Below are 27,974 nucleotides of genomic sequence, written 5' to 3' on the forward strand. Positions count from 1 at the left end.
TTCTTTTTTTGCAGCCTTGGCCATGGTAAGTGCCTCTGAGATTTCAGCAGCTTCAGCGGCTTGAGAGAGAGCCAATCCTACGTCTACCTCAAAAGTCAGGAACACATCTCTGCTCAGGTAGTTCAGATCTCTGCCATCAGTTTGTCCTTTAGTCTGGTAGAGTTGACAGTAGGTGAGGTTACACCCAGTTGCTCCAGACGCTGCTCGCACAGGTTGCTCATATCTGCAAGACGGAAGACGGCAGGACCATCGGAACATCTGACTGTCGCTTCATCGCACGATCTAATTTTGTGTTGTTGAACATAAGTCGACAACTTGTGTGATACTTGGCCTGGTTTCTTCTCAATGTAGCTTCTATGCCACCACCTTCATCCAGCCTTGCTGGGTTCAGGATCATTGGCATTTGATTCATCTCACGAAAGAGTGGAACATTGGTGGCAAGCATGGTGTAGCCATCATGTTGAGGAACATGATGGGTTGGTGGTGATACTAGGTCATCATTATTTTTTGTCTATCTGACAAAGACAACATTTCTTCCAATCAGTTTGCCTGTTGGCTAACATTGGATTTGCGTTTGCCATTTTTTGGTGGATTGATTTCTGATTAAGGCCGAGGGGCTATCCTTTTACCAACTTAATCAAAGTGATACTGCACATTCAGGTATGGGATACAACTAGGTTCGGGTGACCTACACCTATACTAGCACGATCATTCATCCAGTGCCATTTAAGTCCGGTGTGATCTGTACACCTTCCGGGTAAGTATACATGCACAAGTCATGAATAGCCCAGCTTACCCTTGGCTCGGCTCTCCCGCGCTGGCACACCCTGTCAATTCAGGCACGGTTATCTAACTACATCTACTAAATGTTACTAGCTAATTGACCGGGGCTGTTAGACACCATTTGGGACACTGATAAGATATACTATTACTACAGTGTTAGTAAAACTAGCTCAGCTGACACTGAACCCCATGCTGAGTTACACAGCAGTGATGCCACCATTGTGCCCTGGTTGTGCAATGACATTCACTCTATATATAAAAGCTATATAATACATAATGGTACAACTCCTGGAAGTCATCTTGAAAAATGGCATCCATTTAGAATTGTTTGGGTGGCCAGCTCCCCTTTTCACAAGAGTGGACCTTGTAGAGTATTTGTGCCAAATATCATCCTTGTATCACAACCTGAAAGATTATATCACCATCTGCTCCACTATGGTGGTGGCCATCTTGAGATTTTTTTTTGCCATCTTGGATTTTTTAGTGGCCAGCAACTTTTTCCATAAGATCGGCCCTTATAGAGTATGTGTGCCAAATTTCATCCTTGTATCACAACCTGAAAGATCTGCTCCGCTAAGGTGGTTGCCATCTTGAAAAAAATGGGCGCCATCTTGGATTTTTGAGTGGTCAGCGCCTTTTTACATAAGAGTGGCCCTTAGAGAGTATTTCATGCTTGTATCACAAAGTGAACGATTCTTGCTATATTGTGTATTCATCTTATTTGGCCTATAGACCAGTCAGGTTCTCAACCGTTTCTGGATCAGGGCCCACTTGATAATCATGAAAGCATTCGCGGTCCACCCATCTGGCCACTAGACGGGGTGGGCCGCGTGCATTTTCAGAGCATGTTTATTTTAATGATGGGGGGGTGCTGCGCGAAGAAAAAGGACGCTTCACCGGTGCGTTTCAATTCTGTAGCGCTCCTTTCGCAGCCCTGCTTCCAAATTTCGCCGCTTTTCTCCGTTTTTTTTTTCTTCATGCCATTTGGTGTCCCCCCCCCCAAGGTTGGTGCCCTGTGCTTCAGCACCTCAAGCCCGTTGGATAAGCCACCACTGGTCCTTGTGTCCGTCTGCCCATCTGTCTGTGAGCAGCTAATCTCCGGCACTGTTGGCCCGGTCGCTGCGAAACTGTGCACACACACTCCCTGGATGCCAATTCAGAACCGATTTGTGCAAAACCATTTTTGGATATTACTCCTACAGATCTTATCCAAACATCACGCAAATTGGTACACAGTCCACACATCTCTATAGTCATTTGATCAAGACGGATCTGTCCGATATTTCATATTCCATCCTGATTGGTTAGGTTGGCTTCCAAAGTTTGAAGGATTGGTCCGTTTTGAACAAAATGTCTCAAATTATGAAGGCAGCGTGCGATTTCCGTGAAGATTTGCACGCACATTACCACTAGGCCGAGGAAGAAATGCCACCCTTTTCACATTGTCCTATTATAGAGCCACCAGGAGCCCACAATAACCTACCTGACCTGGCGGAGACCTGTGCTCCGAGGAGCACTTTTTCTAGTTTACATATTATTCTTGTTTTATACATGTGGCGTTTTCATTGTCTCCGCCAGGTCGAAAGGCATGGCGAGAGAGTATGTTTTACCTCCTGTCCGTCCGTCCGTCCGTCCGTGTGTCTGTGTGTCATTCTGTCTGTGTACAGCTAATCTCCGGCACCGTTGGCTTGCTCGCAGCGAAACTGTTCACACACACTCCCTGGATGCCAGAGCAGAACCTCTGCCCCAAATGTTTCACATGGGCCTGTTATAGCGCCACCAGGAGGCCGATTTGTGCAAAACACATTTCTTGACAGTACTCCTATAGATTTTGTCCAAACATCACGTAAATCGGTACACAGTATCTCTATAGTCATGAAACGAAACTCGTCTTTCAGATTTTTCATATTCCATCCTGATTGGCTAAAATTGCCTTCCAAAGTTTGCAGGAGTACTCGTTTTGAACAAAATGCCTCACATCATGAACACAATGTGCAATTTCCGTCCAATTTTGCATGCACATTCCCACTAGGCCGAGGAAGAAATGCCACTTGATTTTTTTTAAATCCGCCTCATGGTGGCGCTATAACTTGCCGATTGGTGTTTTTACATATAACTGCACCGATCTGTGTAAAACTTTGTTTGCACACTCCCTAGAGGCCAAGGAAAAACCTTTGCCCTGCATTTTTCACATTTGCCTTTTATAGCGCCACCAGGAGGCCTACTTATGTAAAAAAAAAAAATGGAGATTAAGCCTTCCAATTTTATCCAAATTTCACGCAAATCGGTACACTTGATCAGTTGATCTCTATAGTCATGTGATCAAGACGGAACTGTTTGATTTTTCATATTCCATTCTGATTGGCTAAAATTGACATCTAAAGTTTGCAGAAGGGGCCCGTTTTGAACAAAATGCCGCAAATCATGAACGCATTACACACACATTTGCACTACGTTAAGGAACAAATGCCACCCTTTTAACATTGCCCTATTATAGCGCCACCAGGGGGACGATTTTTGCAACATTTTACTCCTACAAATTTTGTCCAAACAAATCGGTACACATTATCTCTATAGTCAAGTGATCAAGATGGTTCCGTCCAATTTTTTATATTCCATCCTGATTGCCGAATTCCCAACATTGCTGGCCCAGAATTTAACCTACCTGATCTGGTGGAGACCTGTGCTCTTTCTAGTTGTCTGTATTTTCTATTTTCTTCTTGTCTTTTTTCCTTGGTGCATATAATCACATACAAAAGGGTCCTAAAAGAGTCATGGGCTGTTCACAGGAAGTGCACCTTTCATGTACCTCCCACTCGCATGTGTTTTACATTTAGTAAACGTTGAACATCAGACTAAAGCTTTCATTTGATTTCATTTTCATCATCGGCTTGAACTGTCAAAACACCATGACTGACATAATCTTTGTTCTGTTTCTTCTTGTGTGTAAGTACATCTGCTATTCTATAATAATAAGACCCATGCTTCGATAATAATACTGGATTGACTTAAATGTATGCACTGCAATGTATCTTATTAAAAAGATAATTTCTATCAAGAAATATTTTGACGCCAGTATTTTCATTTCATAGTTGTATTATTTGTGTTTTTTGGTCTACAGTATGCTTTACCTGATAATTCTTTCTTTTTTTCCCCTTTTCTTTTCCCCCCAAACTGGTAATTATAATCTCTTTTCTGTCTGAAAACTACATTTGTCGTCTGTTCTTCAGCCATAATACAGGTTTCTCAGCAGATCCCTTTAAGAACTGTCAGAATCAGTGAAACTGTCACTTTACGATGCCCGGGAGGTCAACGTATTGTTTACTGGTATAAGCAAAGTGTGGGACATCTGCCCCAAATAGTTTCTGCTTCAACCCTGTACAGAACATTACTAAAGGAACAGTTTAACAACTCACGTTTCATCGTGAAACACAGCCCTGATTACGTCAATCTAACCATCAGAAATATCAACAAAGACGATGAAGCAACATACTTCTGTGGACGTGGAGAATTATATGATATGAAATATACCAACGTCACATATTTGGTTGTAAAAGGTAAAGTAACTGTATATCACATTCAATCTATGCCAGTCCTCTAATTACTTCTAGTCTTTAACACTTATTTGTCATGCATTTTACTGTTGATAAATATATGAACTGTTATGACTTCATATTTAGGCCTATCGTATCTTGTTAGCAAAGGTACATCTTCACTCTAAAATTTCTATTCTATTCTATTCACAGAGTATGACCATGACAGGACCATCCACCAGACTTTGGAACCAGTGTCCGGGTCGGTACCACTTAGAGACCCAGTGAACCTCCAGTGCTGGGTTCTCTCTGAGAGCAGAGAAGATGGTGCCCAGTGTTCTGCAGCATCCAAGGTGTTCTGGTTCCGATCAACTGAGTCCCATCCTGGCGTGGTTTCATCTCACTGGCACAGGAGTAGAGGATGTGAAAATAAAACTGAGGCTGGTTCAGGTCCACAGAGATGTGTGTACAGTCTCTACAAGGACAGTGTCCTCTCCTCTGATGCTGGGATGTACTACTGTGCTGTAGCTGCATGTGGAGAGATTCTCTTTGGCAAAGGAGCTAAGCTGGAGATAAGTAGGAACATTATGTTTTGCACCCTGTCCGTAATAATAATAATAAAAACACTTACTGTTAAACATGAAACTTTACTAGTAGTTTGTGCATTTAAATCATTGGCAGATTTAAATGTACTTTAGGAATGCTGTAGTTCCAGTTGGATCTCACTATGACAATTAGTGTTAATGAAAACACTTGGTTAAAACTTTAGAATAACAAAGTACACTATAAATGATGACTTTATAAATGCATTTAAATGGATGTGGTGAGATTGTGAATTTGATATGGCTGTTTCTTCAGAAGCTATAAACAGACAATGCTGCCTATAACATTAACTAGCAGTTTTTGTTTGTAATTGTGATGGTACAACTAGTGTTACAATGATTTGTTATTTACATTAACGTTTTAATACTTGTGCATTAACTAAATTGTGCTCAAATTTAAAAAGGGAATATTACTATTAAGTCAAGTAATTAAATTAATATATTATTGTTTTATAAGATCTATGCTATGCTGTGTAGTTGTTATAGTAGATATATATGGATCTATTTTCAGTCAAACCTGAACAGTTTTGATCAAGTTTTCTGCATCTCATTCCAGGAGAGTTGGATCCACTTGTCATTGTACCATGGTTACTGATGGTGTGCTGTGTGATCGTGATTGTCGTTCTTATTTGCACCAGAAATCAAGGTAAAATAGGCAGATATTATAAACCACTTGTGTGTTTATTATGACTGTTACAGTACTCTCTTTATATATATATATATAGAGAGAGAGAGAGAGAGAGAGAGAGAGAGAGAGAGAGAGAGAGAGAGAGAGAGAGAGAGAGAGAGAGAGAGAGAGAGAGAGAGAGAGAGAACTGTAACAGTCATAATATAATTATATATATATATATATATACTGTACACACACACAAGCTGGTTTCCTTTTAAGTCTTGTTTTAAAGATATAATAACAATGTATGCAGCTAATTGCATTAGAAACGCTGTAGGTTTAATTGACGCTAATACTAAGCTTTTACTTCATAGGAACTCTTGACATTTCATCTCATCGTGGACATGACCAGGCAGCTGTCAATCAGCCAAGTGATCAGGTAATTATTTTTCAAGCAACACAATCCAGTTCATAACATGAACTGATAACACAGTGTTTATGGACCCAAATATTTCCAAGCTGTCAATTAGTTTTCTAAACTTCTACCTCTACCTTGTATTTATTGAGTGAAATCAGCCTGCCCTCTGTAATGGCTCCATACGGGTGGATGTGTTATAGTAGAATCAATAGAGAGATACATTTCACTTCTCCTGACATTCTTGAATGATACATTGAAAATAAGAATATCATACAGTAATATCTTAGATTAGTAATAATTAGATCTCTGCTATGCAGGCCTGAAATGTCATTATTTTAAGGGCAAGGCTACTTAGCCTTTGGTTTTGTCAATTGTTTGAGGGCACAAAGGCCAAATGCCAGAGCAGGATGGCCATGCAATAAAACTGATTTTAAATCCACAACATTAAGTAATTTAACTTAAAGGTTAAGGATGATTCCATACAAGTACATTAAAACTATCAGTGAAATAAATAAATAAATAAATAACTATCCTGTTTTTTTCACAAAAGAATGTATTTACAAACACATATTGGTTTCAAAATTGTTCACATTCAGCCCTGGACTAATAGAGTCACTGTTTGAAGTAGGGGTCACATGAATCAGCATTCACACAGAAGTTTTATTAGTTCGCAAACACAGTTTATTTTCATTCAAGATCAATTTCAAATGGACTTGCAGTAATGACTTTAATTGCATTTTCACTAACTAACTAATTGTATTGATCATTAATTTAGGTCAGTGGTTCTCAAAGTGGCCATTTAGGCCAGGGCTCCATGGGGGGGTTCCAGGGGGTCCCCAGCTAAATGAGTTAATATAGCAAGAAATCAGTTTAACCACTTTAACCCTAAATAAATTGTCTATTTGGAAAATGCTGATCTACAAGCTCACAATGCGTCGCAGAGTGATGCGTTGGGGGTTGTAGATCGGCTACTTTCAAGAACATTTTAAATATTTTGACAACTCAAATGTTGTATGGTCCTGGCACAGAATATTTTCAGTTGGCAAAATACATGGTGGTATCTTTGGTTCGATCCCAGAATTGAATGGGTGTCCTCTTCCATGGACACTGTTCTATTGAACAGTGTCTTCCCACTGCTGACGATAAGAAGGTTAAATGCAAAATCTGGGTGTATGAGCAAATAATTATATTTGACCAATGAAATGTTCCCTCTATATTTGTCAGACCACAGGTCCAAATCCCACCTATCAGAGTCTCCAACCAGCCACTATGAATCAGGATACATATGATGTCATGACACCATCTACAGCACAACCTCATAAGTATGACCTTACTAATCACTATTTCATTAATTGTTCTTGTGTTGGTTGTGTGATGTCCCTTTCTACTGTGATTTTCTATTGGTTGTGTTCTCGTCTCCTTCCAGGAAGAGACGGCAGCATGGAGGTCCACACACCACAGGTCCAGACTCCACCTATCAGAGTCTCCAACCATCCACTATGAATCAGGATACATATGATGTCATGACACCATCAGCACAACCTCATAAGTATGACCTTACTAATCACTATTTCATTAATTGTTCTTGTGTTGGTTGTGTGATGTCCTTTTCTACTGTGATTTTCTATTGGTTGTGTTCTCGTCTCCTTCCAGGAAGAGACAACAGCATGGAGGTCCACACACCACAGGTCCAGACTCCACCTATCAGAGCCTCCAACCAGCCACTATGAATCAGGATACATATGATGTTATGATACCATCTACAGCACAACCTCATAAGTATGACCTTATGAATCAATCAATCAAACAAACTATATTTTCACATCGCAGTTAAAAGGCAAAAGTGGGTGAAATTCTTGTTTGTGTAGGCTCTAATGGTTGCAGTTAGAGTAAAAGGAAAAGAGTAGCAGCAAGTTTAAACATCTGCGCTGTAAAAGACCAAAGGCTCGACTGCATGGTATCCTGAGCCAAGACCCACTGCAATGGTGTCCAAGCAGGACTTAAACCGAGTTGTTCAACCCAAGTGGTTCACAAGGTGAAGTACTAGACTAGAGGGGGTGAAAGAGATTCAGTGAGCTCTGTAGTCGCCGGAGTATCTGGGTTGAATGCCAGATACCCTGGCTGGTACAAGGTAGGCTCTCGGGGAGAGCTTTGAGGATCGTCTCTGGGGTTCATCGTTGCATCTGATCTAACTCCAAGATTCATTATATCTTCAGTCATATCAATATATGGAGTCCCAATGTCCATCATGCCCAAAGATAGTCCAGGATAGAGTCTATGATGTCCGACTTGAATCTGTCACTTATCTCATATGTGAAGTTTCAGGCATCCTGTGACACAGGCTAACTCGTGGTGGTATCTGTTATGACTAAGGCTGGCAAGTATGATATGAAAGCCTTCTTTATAAGCGCTGTGGGTGAAAAGGCACAGATACTGTAAATACTGTAAAGGTGCATCAAGTCTAAACACAGATCATTGTGCATGATTAAGGCAATGTAGTCTCGCGTGGCCAGACTGTTGCCTCCCACAATTTTCGAATGTTTCCGGTCATACAGTCTGGGACTCGGAAGCTCTGATCATGATTAGAATATAAACCGGATATGAAGCCTCCTCCCCACTTCCGTTTCGTCTTTACAGTCGCGCAAATGTATCTTATTAATATAAATACAAATCATCTAAGTATATTTAGCTTGCTGCTTAGCAGAAATGGAAATAAAATAATAAAATGTAAAGATATTTTAAAATATATTTTCGTGAACGGAAGTGCCAGCTTCCTCTCTCGAATTTCGGGAGTTGTAGTTCCAGACTCTATATAGCATTCAGAGATTGTGGAATAGTTGTCTGGCTACGCGAGACTAAAGGCAATGCGACAGGCCATACCACTTTATTGATTGTTGTTGTCTTGGTTGAATGATGCATCTCTTTCTGCTTCTACTGTCATACTGTTGTGCTCTCGTCTCCTTCCAGGAAGAGACAGCAGCATGGAGGTCCACACACCACAGGTCCAGACTCCACCTATCAGAGTCTCCAACCAGCCACTATGAATCGGGATACATATGATGTCATGACACCATCTACAGCACAACCTCATAAGTATGACCTCATAATCATTACTTTATTGATTGCTTGTTGTGTTGGTTGAGTGATGCTCCTATTGTTACTGGTTGTCTTGTCTCCTTTCAGGAAGAGACAGCAGCGTGGAGGTCGTTAGTGGGAGGAGCCACCTGGTTGGCTGTTCTAGAGAATATTTAGTCTGTTCATGTCTGTCTACTCCCACATGTACTTTTTATTTATTAGTATATACTGGTCTTTTTTTGCCTTCCTCCATGCACTTTATTGCATACAATGTTCATGGTGGTCATCTTGTGCAGGTACATAAGAGTAACATTTATTTTTGTTTGCCTCCTCAGACATTGCAGCAGCATCGTAGTTACAGTGTACAGTTTTCTTTACTCATTGTTGTAAATAGTTTGATTAATAAATAGTCTTCTTTTGACTGACAACCTTTTGTGTTCTTACACCTATTTTAACTGAAGATCATCACGGTTGGTTGGTTCGTTCATTGATTGCTCTTGCTATCCAGTCCGAGAGAGAGAGAGAGAGAGAGAGAGAGAGAGAGAGAGAGAGAGAGAGAGAGAGAGAGAGAGAGAGAGAGAGAGAGAGAGAGAGAGAGAGAGAGAGAGAGATCCCTGTTTAAACGTGTAATTTAAGGTATGTAATCTCACTTTCTTTTACTCTCAAATCAAATAAAAGGGTATGTAGCAAAGTTTGAGATTCAACCACCTCTATTAGACACCAGTGCCATGTTTGATAAAGTTGTTGCATTGCATCTCAACAGAATGATGAAATCACAATTCAAAACCATAAGCTGTGGTTGTGGTTTTGAAGAGACATGGCAGACATGACACATGGCTACCAGCCTATTTAGTAGCACTTTGATGTGATCTGAAATTCAGATTAGAAAGACTAGACTTCTAGAGACAAACTGTAATTAAGCAGTCATTTTATTTGATAATGATATAATATATATATATATATTATATATAACTATATTATGTTTTGATACACATTGATAAAGAGCTAACCATACTCCAAACAGCCTGCACGTTCACGAGGCAGAGCTCAGATGCACAGATACTTTTAGTTTCACATGACATCGCACACAAAATGAGCTCTGGGTGACTTACAAATTCCCTCAATTCCCTCTTTTGCGGATTTCAACTTATTTTCATAACAGTTTTAGAGGTGTTTTCCTCTGGGTGTGTTTTTGGAAAAATGCCAAACTGTAGTACCATATTGGCCACCATACTACTGGACACATTTCTCAACCCCATTATTCAAAAGTGCAAATTACATACAGTAGTACATTTTCTTTTTAATATTAATTAATTGCTGTAATGAAATTTAGACACTTTCCAAACAAATCTGATATTTTAGAAAGTTTCAAAATGAAACAAATGAAATAGCAGATCTACAAGCTCACAACGCCTCGCACGCATGCACGCACGCAAACACGCACGCACGCACGCAAACACGCACGCACGCACAGATACATGGGAAGCTGAAAGGTGTGAATTAGCGGGTGCGATTCTCTCGCCTCTTTGCCTCTTTCTCGAGCTCTTTGTCAACAGTTAGAGGCAGGTTAGCAGAGGCAGGTTAGCAGTAGCCAGTCATTCTGAATGGCTTTTCCTTCAATGTTAGGAGCATTTTAACTAATTACTGCATAGTTGTTAATGAAAAATGTACTATAAATATACATAAAATATTTTAAGCCATGTAACAATATTGTAATGACTGGTGGATTTCTTCTCTGAAAGAAGAACAATCTTTTATTTATAATACAGAACACCAACGCCAACCTACAGTATGCCCCTTATGCCTGATTTATAATTGGTTGGACATTGTGTCACGCACTGAAAATAACTCAACGCACAACAAGCTCACACGTGTTGTGCGTTGTGAGCTTGTAGATGGGCTGTTTTCGGTGTGCGACGCTGACACGCAAGTATAAATCATGCAGGCTTTACACTTCACAATTTAAATTTGTATGCTTTTATTGATTTCAGGCAATAAGGTTAAATACATCTGTAGTCTACATTATTTGCAAAACAGTCTGATACACAAATATAATATAAATTGCAACATAATAATCAGTGTTGTACCTTAAAAAAGATGTTTCCTCCTCAACATCACTTCACAAATTATTCCATATATTCCGTAACATATTTTGGTTACAAAAACATTCCAAATATTCTACAACTTCTTCAATTCTTCACTATTATTATTAGTTTTATCTACAATTATAAATTATGATCCTGACTCCCAAGCCTAAGGTTTAAAGGGGTGTTTCACTTTCAACACATTCCCTATAAGAATAAACAACAACACACCAAGAACTGGAGTGTACACTGAGGCATGCTGGGAAGTCCCCCTCAGACACTAACAGCCCAGAATGCAACAATTTAAGCAAAACTAGTCACGTTTTCCTGTGAGTGAACTACATAAGTGCAATACTTGTTGTTCTGTATAGCAAAATCTCACAGCCCAGAGCCCACTTTGAGGACGGCCCTAACAGTTAAGTTTATATTGTTTAAAACTTCAAATGGGGTCTTTTCCTGTATTGCCCTGAATGAAACTGTCAGCTGAAACCAAACCTGACTAAATTTAGCCCACCGTGTGCCTCTCAAAGATGTACCCAAGCTACACATCCTGTTGATGCCAACATTAAGGTGTAGGCAACACATTTGTTCTGTCAAAGGCAGCGATATGACCAACCACATGCTTACATCAGTGAGCTGCTACCTGTGAGCTGTGACTTCTCTTGTTGTTTGTCAAAGGTATTGACATGCAAAAGAAGACAAAAGATCACACATATTAACATCATGCTCAGACTAAAATATTTGATATGCTGTTATGTCTTGAATTATTCTTAGTTTTTACTTTAGGCATAATTTAGGCCAAATTGCACTAATGGACTTGGAATTGAATTCATTCAAATAAAATCAAATCAACTCGTAAAATGTATGTCAAAGATCAACTCATGTTGATTATTGGATACATACATACATACATACATTACATTGAAATGGTTAGTACCTCAAGCAACTGTAAATGTGTAAGATTTGTACAGTTAAAATTGTATTGCAATGCATTTCTGAAACAGAAAATGTAGTATATCATTTAAAATCATATTTAGTATTCTTGAATGAATATTTATAATACACACTTCCTACACCAGGGAGAAATATTCATTTGTGGTCATAATATGACAATTAAATTATCAAAGTATTTACATGTTGTATGAACACACAATGTATGTTTGAAATTATTTGCATTTAATGTCTGTTTTACGAATCAAATATAATCGAATATAAATGGCAAAAAAGTACTGAAAGCTGCACTAACTTTCCTCTTCTACCCCGGATTTGAACCCAGTTTCCTGCGCAAGTGCAGATTTTTTTTTTACCATTGAGCCTGCTTGCTCAGGGGATTCATTCTTTCGACCTTCAGGTCAAAATTCGTGTCAGATCCTGTGTCTAGATGAGACATGATCTTTGTCTCAATAGAAGAGCAGGGACACAAAATACAACCACCCCAATTGTACAAGTTTTATTGTATTAACATTAACAAAATTATTAACAAATAATTAACAAAATTACACTTTATTAATACAAAAAAGTTACATACTGTAATGCCGCTTTTATGTCCTCCACATCAGGGGTTGACAGTCCTTATTATTGTACTTTTATAGAAATGCCCCCCTTGACCCCCTATAAAATCGGGGGTCTAATAATAATAATGAAAAAGTGTGAGATCCATGTGAGATCCTTCCTTTCCATATCTCTCTGTCTTCCTATGATCACATATTTGTACATTAATTTGCACACACACACAAAAGATCACACATACTGTACTAACAGGGAGCTCAGAGTAAAACGTTGAGCATAATTATGGGCATACTGTACATGCTTCAAATCAAATCAAATTTGACTAATAGTAATAATAATAATAATAATTGCACTATAATTGCTGCCAGGGCTCCCTTGATTTTTTTTTTGTCTATGTCTATGTTATATCTATTGTTTTGTTGGTATAATTACTATTTGATTGTTTTCATCATTTGGAGAGGATCTCTTCTCTTATTGGCTGATTTTGGTTTATTTCCTCTACTGCAGAACTGTCCTGTATTTTCAGTATTGTTGTCTGTATTGTTCTTTTCCTCTTTTTTTTCTTTGCAAATCATCAAATCAAAAGGGTTGTGGGCTGGCCAAGTTTCACAGGAAGTGCACCTTTTTGTACCACTTTCCAAACCTTGAGACTAAAGCTTTCATTTGAATCAGCTTTCTGTCAAAAACACAATGACTGATTTTTGTTTTGTTCTGCTTCTTCTCACAACAGTGTGTAAGTACTGTACATCTGCTATTATTTTATAAAACACATATTTAGATAATATTTAACTTTCCTGTGTAGGCTACTCCACTGCATTGAATGCAGAAAAAGAAAGACAAACAAAAACAAAAAAACTAGACAAAATACTTTCTTACAAGACATATTTTTGAATTTTGAGTATTTTCATTTAATAGTATTGTGTATTTTGTTTTTTTTCACTTCCTCTTTTTTCTCCCAACTGGTTATACTATTTGTTCTCTCTGTTTTATTTTTTCTCTGTCTGGAAACATTTTCCAGCCATGATTCAGGTTCCCCTGCAGATCCCTTTGAGAGTTGTCAGAATCTATGAAACCATCACTTTTCGATGCCCGCGAAATAAAGGACAGGACTTTCATTACTGGTATAAACAAAGTCCTGGACGTATGCTGCAACAGGTTTCTACTACAACCTATGACAAAACAGTACTACATGGACAGTTTAACAACTCACGTTTCATTGTGAACAAAAGTGTTTCTGACTCCAATCTAACCATCAGAAATATTAACATAGACGATGAAGCAACATACTTCTGTGGAGTAGGATCGTTATTTAGTATGGAATATAAAGAAGGCACATACTTGGTTGTAAAAGGTACAGTATTCACAGTCACATTCAATATGTCTTCTTCTGATATCTTTACCACTTATGTGGCATGAATTGTTGTGATGTACATTTGAAAAACACTAAAACATATGAACTGGAGTTGGATTGCATATGTAGGACTATAGCATCTTGTCAGCCAAGGGCACATTTCCGCACTAAAATCTAATCATATATCCTTTATTTAAGCAGGTATACTCGTTGACATTAACGTCATAGTGACCTGCGAGAGAGCAGCATGAAACACTGTTACAATAATTAAAAACAATACAAAACATATCACATATCACACAAGTGAACATTATCATTTGCATTTAAACAATGTATGCAATTTATGCTTTGCATTTTAACTGGATCTCTGTATTCTATACTATTCACAGACCATGAGAGGACCGTCCACCAGACGTTGGTACCAGTGTCCGGGCCAGTCCCGCTTGGGGACCCGGTGACCTTTCAGTGCTGGGTTCTGTCTGAGAGTAAAGAGGATAGTGCCCAGTGTTCTGCAGGAGTGATCAATGTGTTCTGGTTCCGATCTAAAGAGTCCCATCCTGGTGTGGTTTCATCTAACTGGAACAGGAGTAGGGAATGTGAAAATAGAACTAAGGCTGGTTCAGGTCCACAGAGATGTGTGTACAGTCTCTACAAGGACAGTGTCCTCTCCTCTGATGCTGGGATGTACTACTGTGCTGTAGCTGCATGTGGAGAGATTCTCTATGGCAAAGGAGCTGAGCTGGAGATAAGTATGATATGCTTTTACTTTCAACACACATTAAAAAAATCTATCTATCTATCTATCTATCTATCTATCTATCTATCTATCTATATATATCTATATATATCTATATCTATATCTATATCTATATCTATATATATATATATTATTTTTTAACATACAATTTGTAATACTTGTCCAATGAATAATGAAATGTTTCCTCACGTTTAAAAAGCAAACATGAAATTCTATTGTTTCATAATATAATCAATTATGATGGTAATACAGTATATTATATTATTCTAATTCTTATTATATTATGTAGCTATTATAGTGGACATATTAAGGTTATTTTCAGTCAATCATGAATAGTTTAAATTTTATTGTCTTGTCTCTGATTCCAGGACAGAGGTTGGATCCACTTGTCATTGTACCATGGTTACTGTTGGTGTGCTCTGTGGTCATGAATGTTGTTCTTATTTGCACCAGAAATCAAGGTAAAGTAGGTTAATTGCATATTGTCACTGTCGGGTGGAAACCTTGTATGTCCAAAACCGTTCCTTTAGTATTATAATTCTTTTAAATTAACATTTAATAATAGTCAAAATACCCAATCTACAAGCATTGTGAGGCGTGCGGAGGTTGTATATCTGTTATTTTCACTAATTTAGGGCATTCATTTACATTATATGAGATTTCTGCCCGACAGCAACGATATGCCGTTGCTGTTGGGCACATAATCCATCATTATCTGTTTGTCATGGTTGTTACATTACTCTCTTTTTATTCTTAAAAGGGAGGTGTTGTATTTTCTAAACTGCATATGGCTCTGGCATTATTCAGTCTAAACAATTTCCTTTTTATGTTGTTTATTTATACAGGTAAATATATAAAAAATATATATTTTGCAAGGGAGATATGAATACAGTATATTTATAATTTCTTCCCCCATCAAAATGCTCTATTTTGCAGTATCTACTAAGAATTTAGCTCACTATACAAGCTGGTTTTAAACGTTTAAGTCTGTTTTAAAGACATATAATAACCTTTATTCTTTATTTTATCAAGAACAGTCACATAACCAGGTCTTTAGACTCATTTTCTCTGTTTTTATTGTCCACAACAGGAATTATAATATTGAATTACACTGTATGAAATTGTGGCACACTTTTTGATAACACCACCTTGATGTTAATTCTATGCTTTTACTTGTAGGAACAGTGAACATTTCATCTCATGATCGTGGACATGATCAGATGGCTGCCAATCAATCAAGTAATCAGGTAATTATTATTCAACAACCAAAGTGACTCGTGTTTGATAAAATTATTCTAACTGATCTCACAACTTTAATATTCAATTTCTTTCTAAACTTCATTCTACTACTCTAATTCTACCTCAAAATTATGTCTTTATGTATTGGTCACTGTCCTCTGTGTTGGGGTCATCAACAGGGGGTCCGGGACTCCCAGGGGGTCCTCAGAGTTACTACAGGGGGGCTGCCAAATCTTTCTGTGATAGGAACCTTCTTTTTATATTAACCACTTGAACCCTAGAATTCCTATTCTGGAGGGACCATTAACCGAAAATAGCCAATCTACATGCTCACGAGGCGTTGTAAGTTGTAGATCGGCTATTTTCAGCAAAGAGGTTTGGTGTAGGGGGATAAAAGGAGAAGACCAAGACCAACATTAATTTACATAACACTTATGATGGTGGCCATTGAAGCTACAGTATCTCTGAAATCTATGAAAAAGTTTAATCTGCAACACAATTTTCAACAATAAATTGTAGGGGTCGCTGGTTCATCTCTCTCTCAGATAAGGGGTCCTTGGTTAAAAGTAATCAATGGAGAGATATTTAACTTCTCCTCACATTAAAGTAATACAATGCAGAATCCCAAATAACGATTTTTAGCAACCTCTGCTGGTCACTACCGTCACTGCATACAATTTCCGTAATCCTCGATTACCCAGAATTCCATTCGTTTTCACCGGAAGCCGGAAGCGTTTCAAAAAGCGATCTTTTAATTGTTTTATACTATCTACGGATCGTTTCTCTTAGCCAGTGGAGCATTAGTTACCATGAGCTGTGCTTTCTTTTTCTGTTCTTTTTCGATCTTCCAATCCTACATTATCTTAACATCAGCGTGAGGTTCCTTTTTGTTATAGCGCGGTAGTTCCTGGCCAAACAGGAAACCGTTGCGGTAGTTCCTGGGGACGTCGGCCACGACGTCATGACGTTGGCCAGGAACGTCATTTCCCCGGGAATGTCCCCCCAGTCCACTTTCAATAGAAAATATATAAATAAAAGGCTTCCGGGGGTGAAATTCACGGAGTGGGTGTTGTGAAACTTTTGCCACTCGCAAAAGATATACAATTTAACTTTAGTTTTGTTGAAAACGTTACCTAGTATTACTTTAATTTATCATAATGTCTAAATAAATAACTAAAGATTATCATATAAAATTTATATTAAAGGTGCAGTAAGTTATAGCCTATATTATTTTTAAATAAGAGTTAAATAGCTCTATATTCTGTAATCATTGCTATAGAGTGTTTGTTCACAGGGGTCTCCCCCTCTCTCCAACTCTAGTAAACAGAAAATACATTTTTAGGTCGGGATACCTATTTATTATTTTTGCTATTGTTAGTCTGGCCTCTCAGGGACTAATAGGACAAATTATAAAACATATCTGACCAACATACATTCAGAAATCTCACTCACTGGAATTAGTTAAGATTGATTATTTTTTTAACATTCGTGTTCATTCAGCAGAATGATGTGTTTGAGATTGGCTAGTGCCAGTCTATAGCCAAACGAGATGCTTATCCCATAGCCTGGAGGAATGATTGCTCTGCGATTATAACAAATAAATACAATAAATACATAAATATACATAGTTGCCATGGACCATTTTGAAAAGTATTTGAGAATTGAAGTCCTTAGCCTGCTTTCAGTGTGTACAAGACATATGATTTTGATTGGCCTATTAGTATGTGAGATTAGATGTGAACAGATGCACACACAAACACACATGGGTGAAGTTTAGCCCAGTTAGTCAGTATGGTTCAGTATCTCTGATTCAATTCCAGAATCACATCGAGGTCCATAGCAAGACACTGAAGCCATACATATTCCCACTGTTTTATAGCTTCCCCCTGCTGACAGAATGGTTAAAGGCACTAAAAGGCAGAGTACATATTCATGACATATTCAACATACCTGACGAATGAAATGTTCCCTGTTCCTTCTTCTATATTTGTCAGACCACAGGTCCAGACTCCACCTATCAGAGTCTCCAACCAGCCACTATGAATCAGGATACATATGATGTCATGACACCATCTACAGCACAACCTCATAAGTATGAGCTTATAATCACCACTTTATTGATTGTTGTTGTTGTGTTGGTTGAATTCTGCCTCTCTTTCTACTCCTACTGTCCTACTGTTGTGCTCTCGTCTCCTTCCAGGAAGAGACAGCAGCATGGAGGTCCACACACCACAGGTCCAGAATCCACCTATCAGAGCCTCCAACCAGCCACTATGAAGCAGGATACATATGATGTCATGACACCATCTACAGCACAACCTCATAAGTATGACCTTATAATCACCACTTTCCCACAATTGATTGGTTGTTGTGTTTGATTGAATATTTCATTAGGCAAAACATATTTTAGTATTATTATTATTTAACATTAAAAATACTTTGTCTAAAAGGTCTGTTCAAAAAAGTCCTTGCGGTCTTGTTTCCATTGAGGTGCTTGGTATTCAATTCATAGTCATATATAGTGGCACCAACAGTTCAAATATCAACACAAAAGTACAGGAAAAAAAAGCAAAAAGTACAAACAAAAACAAAAAATGCAGAAAGAAAGAAAATACTATATGTACAAACAATGGGGGGAGGGGGGGGATGAGAGTCAAAGCAAAAAGGGGGGGGGTCGTCTGTCTAACGGGAAAATGGTACTACCACCTTTGTTGGTTGTGTGATGCTCCTATTGTTACTGTGTTGTGTTCTTGTCTCCTTTCAGGAAGAGACAGCAGCGTGGACGGCGTTAGTGGGAGGAGATTCACCTGGTTTGCTGCTCTGGACAGATCATTTAGCTTCCCAGCTCTGTATGTTTTGTCTCTCCCATGTGCTCCTGGTTTTGTTAGATTTATCATTCAACTGGTCTTTATTTTCCATTCATCCGCATAATCTCCCTACATACTAGGTTACAAGGTTGTCTTTTCTTGCCTGTTAAGTAATTACTGCATAGTTTTAAATAAAAACAATGAGTTTTGATAGGAACAATATTTTATTTATAATGCAGTATATATATGCTCCCAGTGGTTGTCAAATATTTGTACAAGGACTCCCAAACTGATACATATGGAGCTGTGGACCCCATAGAAAAGATCTTACGTGTTAGATTAGATCTAGAACAGAATTCTACAACTGTCTAGACTGTAGGGGGGAGAGTGAAATGAAGTATAGTCATTCTTACAGTATTCTCTCATTGGATTACCTTCTAGCTGGTGAAATTATAATGACATTAACCACTTTCAACCTGTCCTCTCTATTTTGTGCATGCCCTAGAGACATTTACCAATGTACAAGCTCACAAGGTTCATATATTGACACCTTGTGAGCTTGTAGATTGGTTATTTTGCTATTTTTGAAATAGTCCTCATTTTGCTGGGGACCTCCTGGAATAGCGCGGCACTCGGTGCTGTGCCATGAGCTTGTATATCTGCTATTTTTGAATAGCCAAAGAAATCTTTGAAGTATTTTTTAAAACTCGAACATTTGTAACTCAAATCTTTGCTTCTAGGGAAGCGTTTTTTTTTTTTTTTTTTTTTTTTACGTATGTTTTTTTGTGGTGCTCAAACTTTTTCATGACAAGGACCCCCCCAAAATGATATGTGCCGCACTCAGTGCCGCACTATATGAGCTTGTATATCTGCTATTTTTGAATAGCCAAAGAATTCTTAATATGACACCGATGCGTTCCCGGTCTAAAAGGGTTAAAGGGGAATTTCACTTTCAAACACTACTACTACTTAGGTGTTGTGTGCACACAGAATAAGAATATGGTTTTAATGGTTTACAAGTGTAAATCAGTCAAATTTGTTTTCGTGTAAGCTCCATAATTTTGTTGAAAAAAAGGATCCAAGCAACTTAAAAACACAAAAGCCAGAGTAGACATTACAATGACAAAAAGTGTTACTCCTTTAAATGAATAACTGGAGGACTGCATGCATGGCTTTGAGGCTCATCTCAATCCACTCACAGCACACAAAGGGAGGTGTATGCTCCCAGTCATTACACTCTCACTTGTGCTGTTAGCAGAAACACACATATAACATAAATGAATAAATAAGATAATACAGAACAATGTGACACATTCATCTCCATAACACATTTCCAAAAAGAATTAAACAACAATAAAACTATACACCAAAGATTTTGCATCGAGGTATGCTGGGGAGTCCCCCTTAGCCCACTGTGGGCCTCTCAAAGATGTACCCACGCTACACATCCTGTTGATACCAACATTAAGCTGTAGGCTACACATTTAAAGGTGGTCTGTCAAAGGCAGAGACATGACCAACCAACACAGTGAGCTGCTTCCTGTGACTGTTCTTGTTGTTTGCAAGGCATTGACACCACATACATGGAAACCACATACCACACTCAGCAAGCAGACAAAAGATCACACATACTTTACTTCAGAGTAAAATGTTGAGCATTGTATATGCTGTTTTCTTTACCTGAATAAAACATGTTTTGTTAATTGCACTAATGGGAACAATGGACTTTGATTTGAATTGAATCAATTCAAATTAAATGAAATTAAGTTGTGAAATGTCTGTCAAAGATCAACTCATGTTGATCATTGCAGTCATGATACAATACATTGAACGTTTGTGTTCATTCAGCAGAGTGATGTGCATGTCTGAGATTGACTAGTGCCAGTCCATAGCCGGACGGAATGCTTTTCTGTCGCCTGGAAGAACGATTGCTCTGTTCATTTTGAAAAGTATTCGAGAATTGAAGTCCTTGGTCTGTTGTCAGTGTACAAGAAATTTGAGTACACACACGCACACGCCTCAGTGTGCTTCAGTACCTCTAGTTCGATCCCATAATGGTGTCCTTAGCAAGGCACTTAATTCCCAGGACACTGTTCCATAGCTCCCCCCTGCTGACAGTTAGGATATGGTTAAATACGGAGGACAAATTGTGGGTTTGAAATGTACCAGTGAAACTTTCCAATACCTTTCTCTACATTTGTCAGACCACAGGTCCAGACTCCACCTACCAGAGTCTCCAACCATCCACTATGGATCAGGATACATTATGATGTCATGACGCCATCTGCAGCACAACCTCATAAGTATGAACTCATAATCACCACTTTTTCACAATTGATTGGTTGTTGTATTGATTGTGAATATCCTATTGTTACTGGTTATGTTCTTGTTTCCCTCAGGAAGAGGCAGCAGTGTGGACGTCGTCAGGGGCGGATTAACCCTTCGTGGTGCACGGTGATTGGATCCGGTTTAGTTTCGTGACGCTTCACCGGCGCGTTTCAATGTTGTAGCGCTCCTTTAGCAGCCGCTGCTTCTAAATTTCGCTGTTTTTCTTGTTTTTTTTTTTCTCACACCGTTTGGTGCACCCCCCAAGGTTGGTGCCCTGTGCTTCAGCACCTCAAGCCCGTTGGATAAGCCACCACTGGACGTCGTTAGTGCCAGGAAACCAACCACCTGGTTGGCTACTCTGAGAATATTTTGCTTCCCAGCTCTGTCTGTTTCCCACATGTGCTCCTGAGTTTGAACACTGCTGTACCAGACATGATACAATGGATGTGCACGCACGCATGCATGCACACATGCATGCAATTATTGACATTAACCACTTTCAACCTGTCTCTATGTTGTGCATTTCATAGCCAAAAATGGTTCAAACTAGCAGATCTACTATCTCACGAGGCTTCATATCCAACACAGTCTCACTCTGTCATATCATGACACGTGAGCTTGTAATTGTTCATTTAGCTGTCAATTCTTGGCCTGTGGACCTGTATACAGGTGGGCAACCGTTTGGTGCATGAGATCAAATTAACCATTTTAATACAGAATTACTCAATAGTTTGATACAAATAAAAGGTACACTTGGTTGACATTTCAGTTCCTTCTTTATTTTTCTCAGTTGGCTGGAAATATGTAGTCAAATTGGTAGTAGTTTGTCTGAAAGTGTCTTTCCAAGTTGCCTTTCTTCACCATATGGGAAAATCTATTATGTCATGTCATGTGAGACCCCTTCTACGAGGACAGGTGCCCGTTCTGGGTTATTTTGGCCTATTCCCAACCCTGACAGCCTCTGTCTCTAACACTAACCACATTAACATATCAAACCAGCAAACCTGTGCATGATTGGACGTCAGACAATATGAATGGATGTTTTTGTGTGGGTTTTCAAATCCATGATCGACCAAAAAGCCTGTTGGGATCTTAAAGTCATGGTTGCTCACCTCTGCTCTACAATAACTGTTGTTGATGCCACTGATGTACATACTGTATGACTCAGGCTTTAAAGCACCCTAGCTCATGTCATTATCTAACTGTTAGTAAGAATTTGGCACCATACCTTAAAACAGTGTTTGCCAAACATACATTTGTATGTTTCATTATGAGTAAATACCCCAACCTGCCCAGCAAGCACAATGACGTCATGATGACGTTATGATGACGCCCGGTCATCACCCCGGTGACGTTCAGGACTAGGCCAGATCACAGCCCATATGGGGATGATCTTTACGTCATTTACAGGACGTCGTCACAGGGACATCCTATGGACATTTGGACAGCAATTTTGGGTGATGAGAAATGTGTTTAGATGACGTCCTGGAAGTGACGTTTTTGTGGTCAGGATTAATTTTGGTTGAAATCAGGTGATATTCTGGGCCAGATCTGACTTGTCTTGGTTTGACTTGATCTAGCCCCAATCGAGACGTCACTGATTGGTCCGGGTCCTGACTGTGCTTGCTGGGTGGGCTAAGCTGAGCCAAAAAGTTATGTTTTATGGCCCTTTGTCATAGATGCATACATCATAATTTAAAGTGACAAAATACACCCTGAAATAAGGGTATCTGTTTATATCTTCTCTCTCATTTTGCCTTGCCTAGAGCAGTGGTTCTCAAACTCCAGGGGTCCTTGAGAACTTTTTTATTTGTATTTTAAAGGGGTAGAAGTCTCATTCAGGAATAACTGGGAAAATAATTCTCTCTGTATAAGTAAGGAAGCGATCTCATGACATTTCCTGGAAGAACCTCATTATATCAAATTGCCGAGCTGTAAATTATTTAAAAAAAAAAATTTAACCATAGTGTATGGCGGAGTTGGCGATTTGTCCTTGTGGAGTTAGAGGTCTGATAAATTAAAACTGAGAACTTTACAGAGTAGATTGGGGTACAAGAGATAAAACTTGTATCAAACTGGGGTGTCCTTGAAATTAAAAGGTTTGAGAACCACTGGCCTAGAGGACAACATACGTAAAAAGAGGCTCATCTTACTCCTCTCTCCCCTATTGGAACTCGTGACTGCAGCCTGCAGCAGCCACGGTCATCAGGTGGTTCATTCAGGCGCCTCTGTGGCTTCAATAGGACTTCTTCCCTGTTTTTCTTTCCATGTTTTTAAGTTTGTGTTCCGAGATACCAAAAATGAAAATGATTAAAGTAGGCTCAGGTTCTTTCAAGTTTGTGTCCAAATGTTATTGAACAGCTATCAAACAGAACATTTTCAGTTGTGCATCGCTTAACCAACACATTACTGGTGGACCCCAATGTCAGTTAACTTAGTTAATATGAAATGGGAAGTCCCTGTCAGCCCCTAACAGCCAAGTACACTACAATAAACAATAATATAAGCAAAAGTAATGCAATAAGGGTGCTATGAGTTAAGTTTAAATTACAAATGGTGTCTTTTCATGTCCAGCCCTAGATGAAACTAAAACTGTCCTCTGTGGGTGCCTCAAACATCCTGTTCATACCAACTTTAAGGTTCAGGCTATACACATTTTTGAGCCTCTGTGGTCTGTCAAAGGCAGATATGGCCCACAGTGAGCTGCTGCATGTGTCTTTTCTATTTGCAAGGCATTGACATGCAAACTATAACACACTCTGTAAAATCATCACACATAACATAAGAGCTCAGAGTAAAAGGTTTTGTATATAATATTATACCTAAAGAAAAAAAACACTTGAATGTAATTAAAACAAATCAAATCACGTTTACTTGTAAAAATGGTAGTCAAAGATCAACACATAATTATGATACTCTACATTGAAATACTTAATACATCAAGCTACTGTAAAGCTGTTGACCACTAGACTTTAATAAAACTTTACAGCCACTTTAAATTGTATTGCAACACATTTCTGAAACAGAACATGTGGGATATTATTTTGATAAAATCCTATTTTGTACTTCTATAAATGTCCACAATACACCTCTGGTGCAGGGAGAAATATTATATTCGCACAAATGATGGCTAGTTACCAGAACGTTCATATGTTGTACAATATGAACATGCACACACAGTATGCTTGCTATAATATAGTAACAACATAAAGTACAACATTAAAAACTCATAATTATGTTGTCTATATTGGTCTTTTCAGCAAATGATCACATCAAAAGGGTTGTGGGCTGGCCATGTTTCACAGGAAGTGCACCTTTCATGTACCTCTTAAACCTTGATCATCAGACTAGAGCTTTCATTTGAACCACCTTTTTGTCAAAACACAATTGCAATGACTGAAAGATTATTTGTTCTGCTTCTTCTTACAACAGTGTGTAAGTAAAACTGCTATATTCTACCATAAGACCCATATATACAGTAGATAATATTTAACGATAATAAATATATATATTTTTAATCAATATTTTTAAACTATCTTACAAGAAATGTTTTTGACACTTTTTGTCTTTTTTTCCCCTTTTCTCTGCTCCGTCTGGAAACTACCATTGTCCTCTGTTCTTCAGCCATGATTCAGGTTCCCAGGAAGATCCCTTTGAGAATTGTCAGAATCAATGAAAACATTGCTTTACGATGCCCGCGAAATACAGGACAGTTTTTTTACTGGTATAAGCAAAGTCCTGGACTTATGCTCCAACAGGTTGCTACTTTAACCTATTCATCTACAAAACTACAAGGACAGTTTAACAACTCACGTTTCATTCTGAACGAAAGCAATGCTGACTTCAATCTAACCATCAGAAATATCAGGAAAGAAGATGAAGCGACATACTTCTGTGGAGTAGGAACGGCATTTAGAAGTCACCTGACATTTAAAGAAGGCACATATTTGGTTGTGAAAGGTACAGTATGTCACATTCAGTGTCTCTATGTCTTCTTCTGATATCTTTACCACTTATGTGCCAAGATTTTTTCTGATTTTCATTCACTTGCAAACCACAGCAACATATAAGCTGAAGTTTGATTACATATGTCAGACTATAGCATCTTGTCAGTACATTTTCACACTAACATCTCATCATATCCTTTATTTAAGCAGGTAAAATACTCATTGAGATTAACATCTATTTTTTAAGAGTCACCTGACCAAGACAGCAGCCTGAAACACTGTTACAATAATAAATAATACGATAATAATAATACTAATAATAATAATAATAATAATAATAATAATAATAATAATAATAATAATAATAATAATAATAATAATAATAATAATAAACACAAAACAAATATCACACAAGTGAACACTATTGTTTACATTGTAACCATTTATTTTTACAATTTATGCTTTGCATTTTAACTGGATTCTATTCTATTCTATTCTATTCTATTCTATTCTATTCTATTCACAGACCATGAGAGGACCGTACACCAGACTTTGGTACCAGTGTCTGGGGCGATTCCTCATGGAGACCCAGTGACTCTCCAGTGCTGGGTTCTCTCTGAGAGTAGAGCAGATGGTGACCAGTGTTTTGCAAGATCTAAGGTGTTCTGGTTCCGGTCAAATGAGTCTCATCCTGGCGTGGTTTCATCTCACTGGAACAGGAGTAGAGAATGTGAAACTGAGGCTGGTTCAGGTCCACAGAGATGTGTGTACAGTCTCTACAAGGACACTGTCCTCTCCTCTGATGCGGGGATGTACTTTTGTGCTGTAGCTGCATGTGGAGAGATTCTCTTTGGCAAAGGAGCTAAGCTGGATATAAGTAGGATATGTCTTTTTTCCCCCTAGGACAATTAATAACATAATAAAAATATGTAGAAGTGATCGCATAACTTTAGAATGTTTTCCCTCTACCTTTTAATGCACACACTGCACTCATATATGTCAACTAAGGCAGCCCGTGATATTCCTTCTGTGTCTACTATCACATTGCGCTGTGATATTGTTTATTTTTTTATTTCTCTACCTGCCCGTTGTTATTTCACATTTTACTAACTAACAATAAACACTTCCATTTATATTACCATCAGATGAAGGACATAAAATCAAATAAAAAAGTACATAAATAGAAAATGCTGCCTGTAACTATAACTTTTTTATATTTTTTATTATTGTCCAATAACAAAAGTTTACTGAAATTTAAAAGAGTTTAAGACAGAATTTAAAACATTCTGAAATACAGGAATTTAATTCATATGCTACTACAATGTATATGATATGGTATTATATTATATTCATTTTGTATAGTTGTTATATATTAATACGGATATATCTCAGTCATGTACAGTGTTAATTATTGATTTATTTTGTCTCTGATTCCAGAGACAAAGTCAGAAGGTGGATCCACTTGTCATTGTAGTGGTTGTACAGGGGTTACTGTTGGTGTGATCGTGAACGTCGTTATTTGCACCAGAAAACAAGGTAAATAGGTCCTTATATATGCATTATAACCCATCCTTTTGTGTTTCTCATGGCTGTTACAGTACTTTCTTTCTCTTATTAAAAGGAAGGTGTTGTAACCACTGTATTATATATTGAAACATATGAGGAGGAAAGCTGAGGTGGAGACCGTACGGCTCTGGCATGATTCGACTCTAAACTAATTCACGTATTAGTGTGTGTGTGTATATATATATATATATATATATATATATATATATATTAAAAAAAAAAAAAAATATATATATATATATATATATATATATATATATATATATATATATATATATATATATATATATATATATATATATATATATATATATATACATGTATATATATATATATATATATATATATATATATATATATATATATATATATATATATATATATATACCTGCATAATATAAATATATATATAAATATATAGATTTTTTTCCCAATCATTTAATTATACGGGTAAAGCTTTGAGATAAAAAAATATCTCTTTTGTAAAGGAGATGTGTGCGTATTCATTTATTTATTGAATTTCTTGTTCCCCCTCCCCGGCTTTGCAAATTACTCTATACTAGAACTTCGGCAACCTGGTCTGACTTATAGGCGTTTGTACGTGTTTTCATTAGAGCTGGGTTCTTATGTGTGTAGCAAAATCAGTGTAAATGTCCAGTAATGTGCAACTACTACCACTGCTTTTGTATTTGAAACGTTAAATTTCTCTAAATATTATAAAGTGTCAGGACAGCCTAATACAAATATAATGTATGTAAAGGCTAGTTAGGCTACTATAGGCTACAGTGAAGTGGGACTGATTTTTTTTGGACTGTCTTGGTGATTATCTGGCACAGTAGTTGTGAATTAACAAAGTGGACATTTAGACTGAATGTTTCCTTTCCGTTGTCCGTCAACAGCACAGTAGTCTGTGCCTTGACTTCAGTGCACTGACTCTCTCCCCCCCGGCCGCCCCCCCCCTTGTGCTTCAACTACTCGGCAAAAGGCCGTGCGTGGTTTCTGCGGAGGGTGTTATGCAGGAATGTGTGACCCTGTACAATCTGGTCAAAATGGCCACTGTTTGTGTATTTTTGCGACGCGTTGTGGACATACTGACCTACCAACGGATATGTGTTAGAATGAATTCGATGTTTCGGTGGAGGGTGTTATACAGAAAAGTGTGACCCTGTTCAAGCTGGTCAAAATGGCCACTGTGTTTTTGCGACGTGCGACACACACACACACACACACACACACACACACACACACACACACACACACACACACACACACACACACACAAACACACACACACACACACACACACACACACACACACACACACACACACACACACACAGTTTCTTGGCGTTGCGTGTGCGTTCG

At 38.1% G+C, this 27,974-nt stretch overlaps 4 protein-coding genes across 7 annotated transcripts in view; all 4 read left to right on the plus strand.

The window, feature by feature from the left end:
• LOC308099652 (uncharacterized protein) overlaps positions 1-9,157 on the plus strand; it is a gene marked incomplete at both ends in the record, with an annotated part of 75,793 nt that extends 66,636 nt beyond the window's left edge. Inside the window, 3 exons of the mRNA XM_080448388.1 lie at positions 7,600-7,725; positions 8,914-9,039; positions 9,130-9,157. Coding sequence (XP_080304514.1) covers positions 7,600-7,725; positions 8,914-9,039; positions 9,130-9,157 — 280 coding nt within the window. The remainder of the gene's footprint in view (positions 1-7,599; positions 7,726-8,913; positions 9,040-9,129) is intronic.
• Positions 9,158-13,888: 4,731 nt separating this feature from the next.
• LOC308097952 (uncharacterized protein) overlaps positions 13,889-27,974 on the plus strand; it is a 54,153-nt gene continuing 40,067 nt past the window's right edge. Inside the window, exon 1 of the mRNA XM_080446118.1 lies at positions 13,889-13,965. Within this exon, the coding sequence (XP_080302244.1) occupies positions 13,929-13,965 (37 nt within the window). The 5' untranslated portion in view covers positions 13,889-13,928. The remainder of the gene's footprint in view (positions 13,966-27,974) is intronic.
• On the plus strand, positions 15,086-21,719 carry LOC308097951 (uncharacterized protein). Of its 2 annotated transcripts, XR_013934248.1 has the most exons (7): positions 15,086-15,183; positions 15,902-15,969; positions 17,956-18,053; positions 18,162-18,287; positions 18,726-18,810; positions 20,973-21,071; positions 21,168-21,719. XR_013934248.1 is itself a non-coding variant. In XM_080446117.1 (5 exons), exons 1-5 carry the CDS (start codon positions 15,150-15,152, stop codon positions 18,751-18,753), a joined length of 354 nt encoding a protein of 117 aa, XP_080302243.1. In that variant the 5' UTR covers positions 15,086-15,149; the 3' UTR covers positions 18,754-18,862. The 2 variants fall into 2 exon arrangements, 1 of the variants encoding a protein (XP_080302243.1); XM_080446117.1 differs by lacking the exons at positions 20,973-21,071; positions 21,168-21,719 and having other exon boundaries at positions 18,726-18,862.
• Positions 24,443-27,974, plus strand: part of LOC308097948 (uncharacterized protein) — a 33,748-nt gene continuing 30,216 nt past the window's right edge. For all 3 annotated transcript variants that reach the window (XM_080446112.1, XM_080446113.1, XM_080446111.1), the window contains exons 1-4: positions 24,443-24,531; positions 24,721-25,056; positions 25,570-25,920; positions 26,481-26,579. In XM_080446112.1, coding sequence (XP_080302238.1) covers positions 24,489-24,531; positions 24,721-25,056; positions 25,570-25,920; positions 26,481-26,579 — 829 coding nt within the window. In that variant the 5' untranslated portion in view covers positions 24,443-24,488. The remainder of the gene's footprint in view (positions 24,532-24,720; positions 25,057-25,569; positions 25,921-26,480; positions 26,580-27,974) is intronic.

Source organism: Gymnoscopelus braueri (assembly GCF_963280865.1).
Source record: "Gymnoscopelus braueri genome assembly, chromosome: 13".
NCBI classification, from domain to species: domain Eukaryota; kingdom Metazoa; phylum Chordata; class Actinopteri; order Myctophiformes; family Myctophidae; genus Gymnoscopelus; species Gymnoscopelus braueri.

Coding starts and splice junctions, on each gene's coding strand:
- LOC308097951 (XM_080446117.1), top strand. CDS start 15,150: ATGAATGTTGTTCTTATTTGCACCAGAAATCAAG. Junction 15,184..15,901: donor TATTTGCACCAGAAATCAAG/GTAAAGTAGGTT, acceptor TTTTACTTGTAG/GAACAGTGAACATTTCATCT. Junction 15,970..17,955: donor CCAATCAATCAAGTAATCAG/GTAATTATTATT, acceptor TATATTTGTCAG/ACCACAGGTCCAGACTCCAC.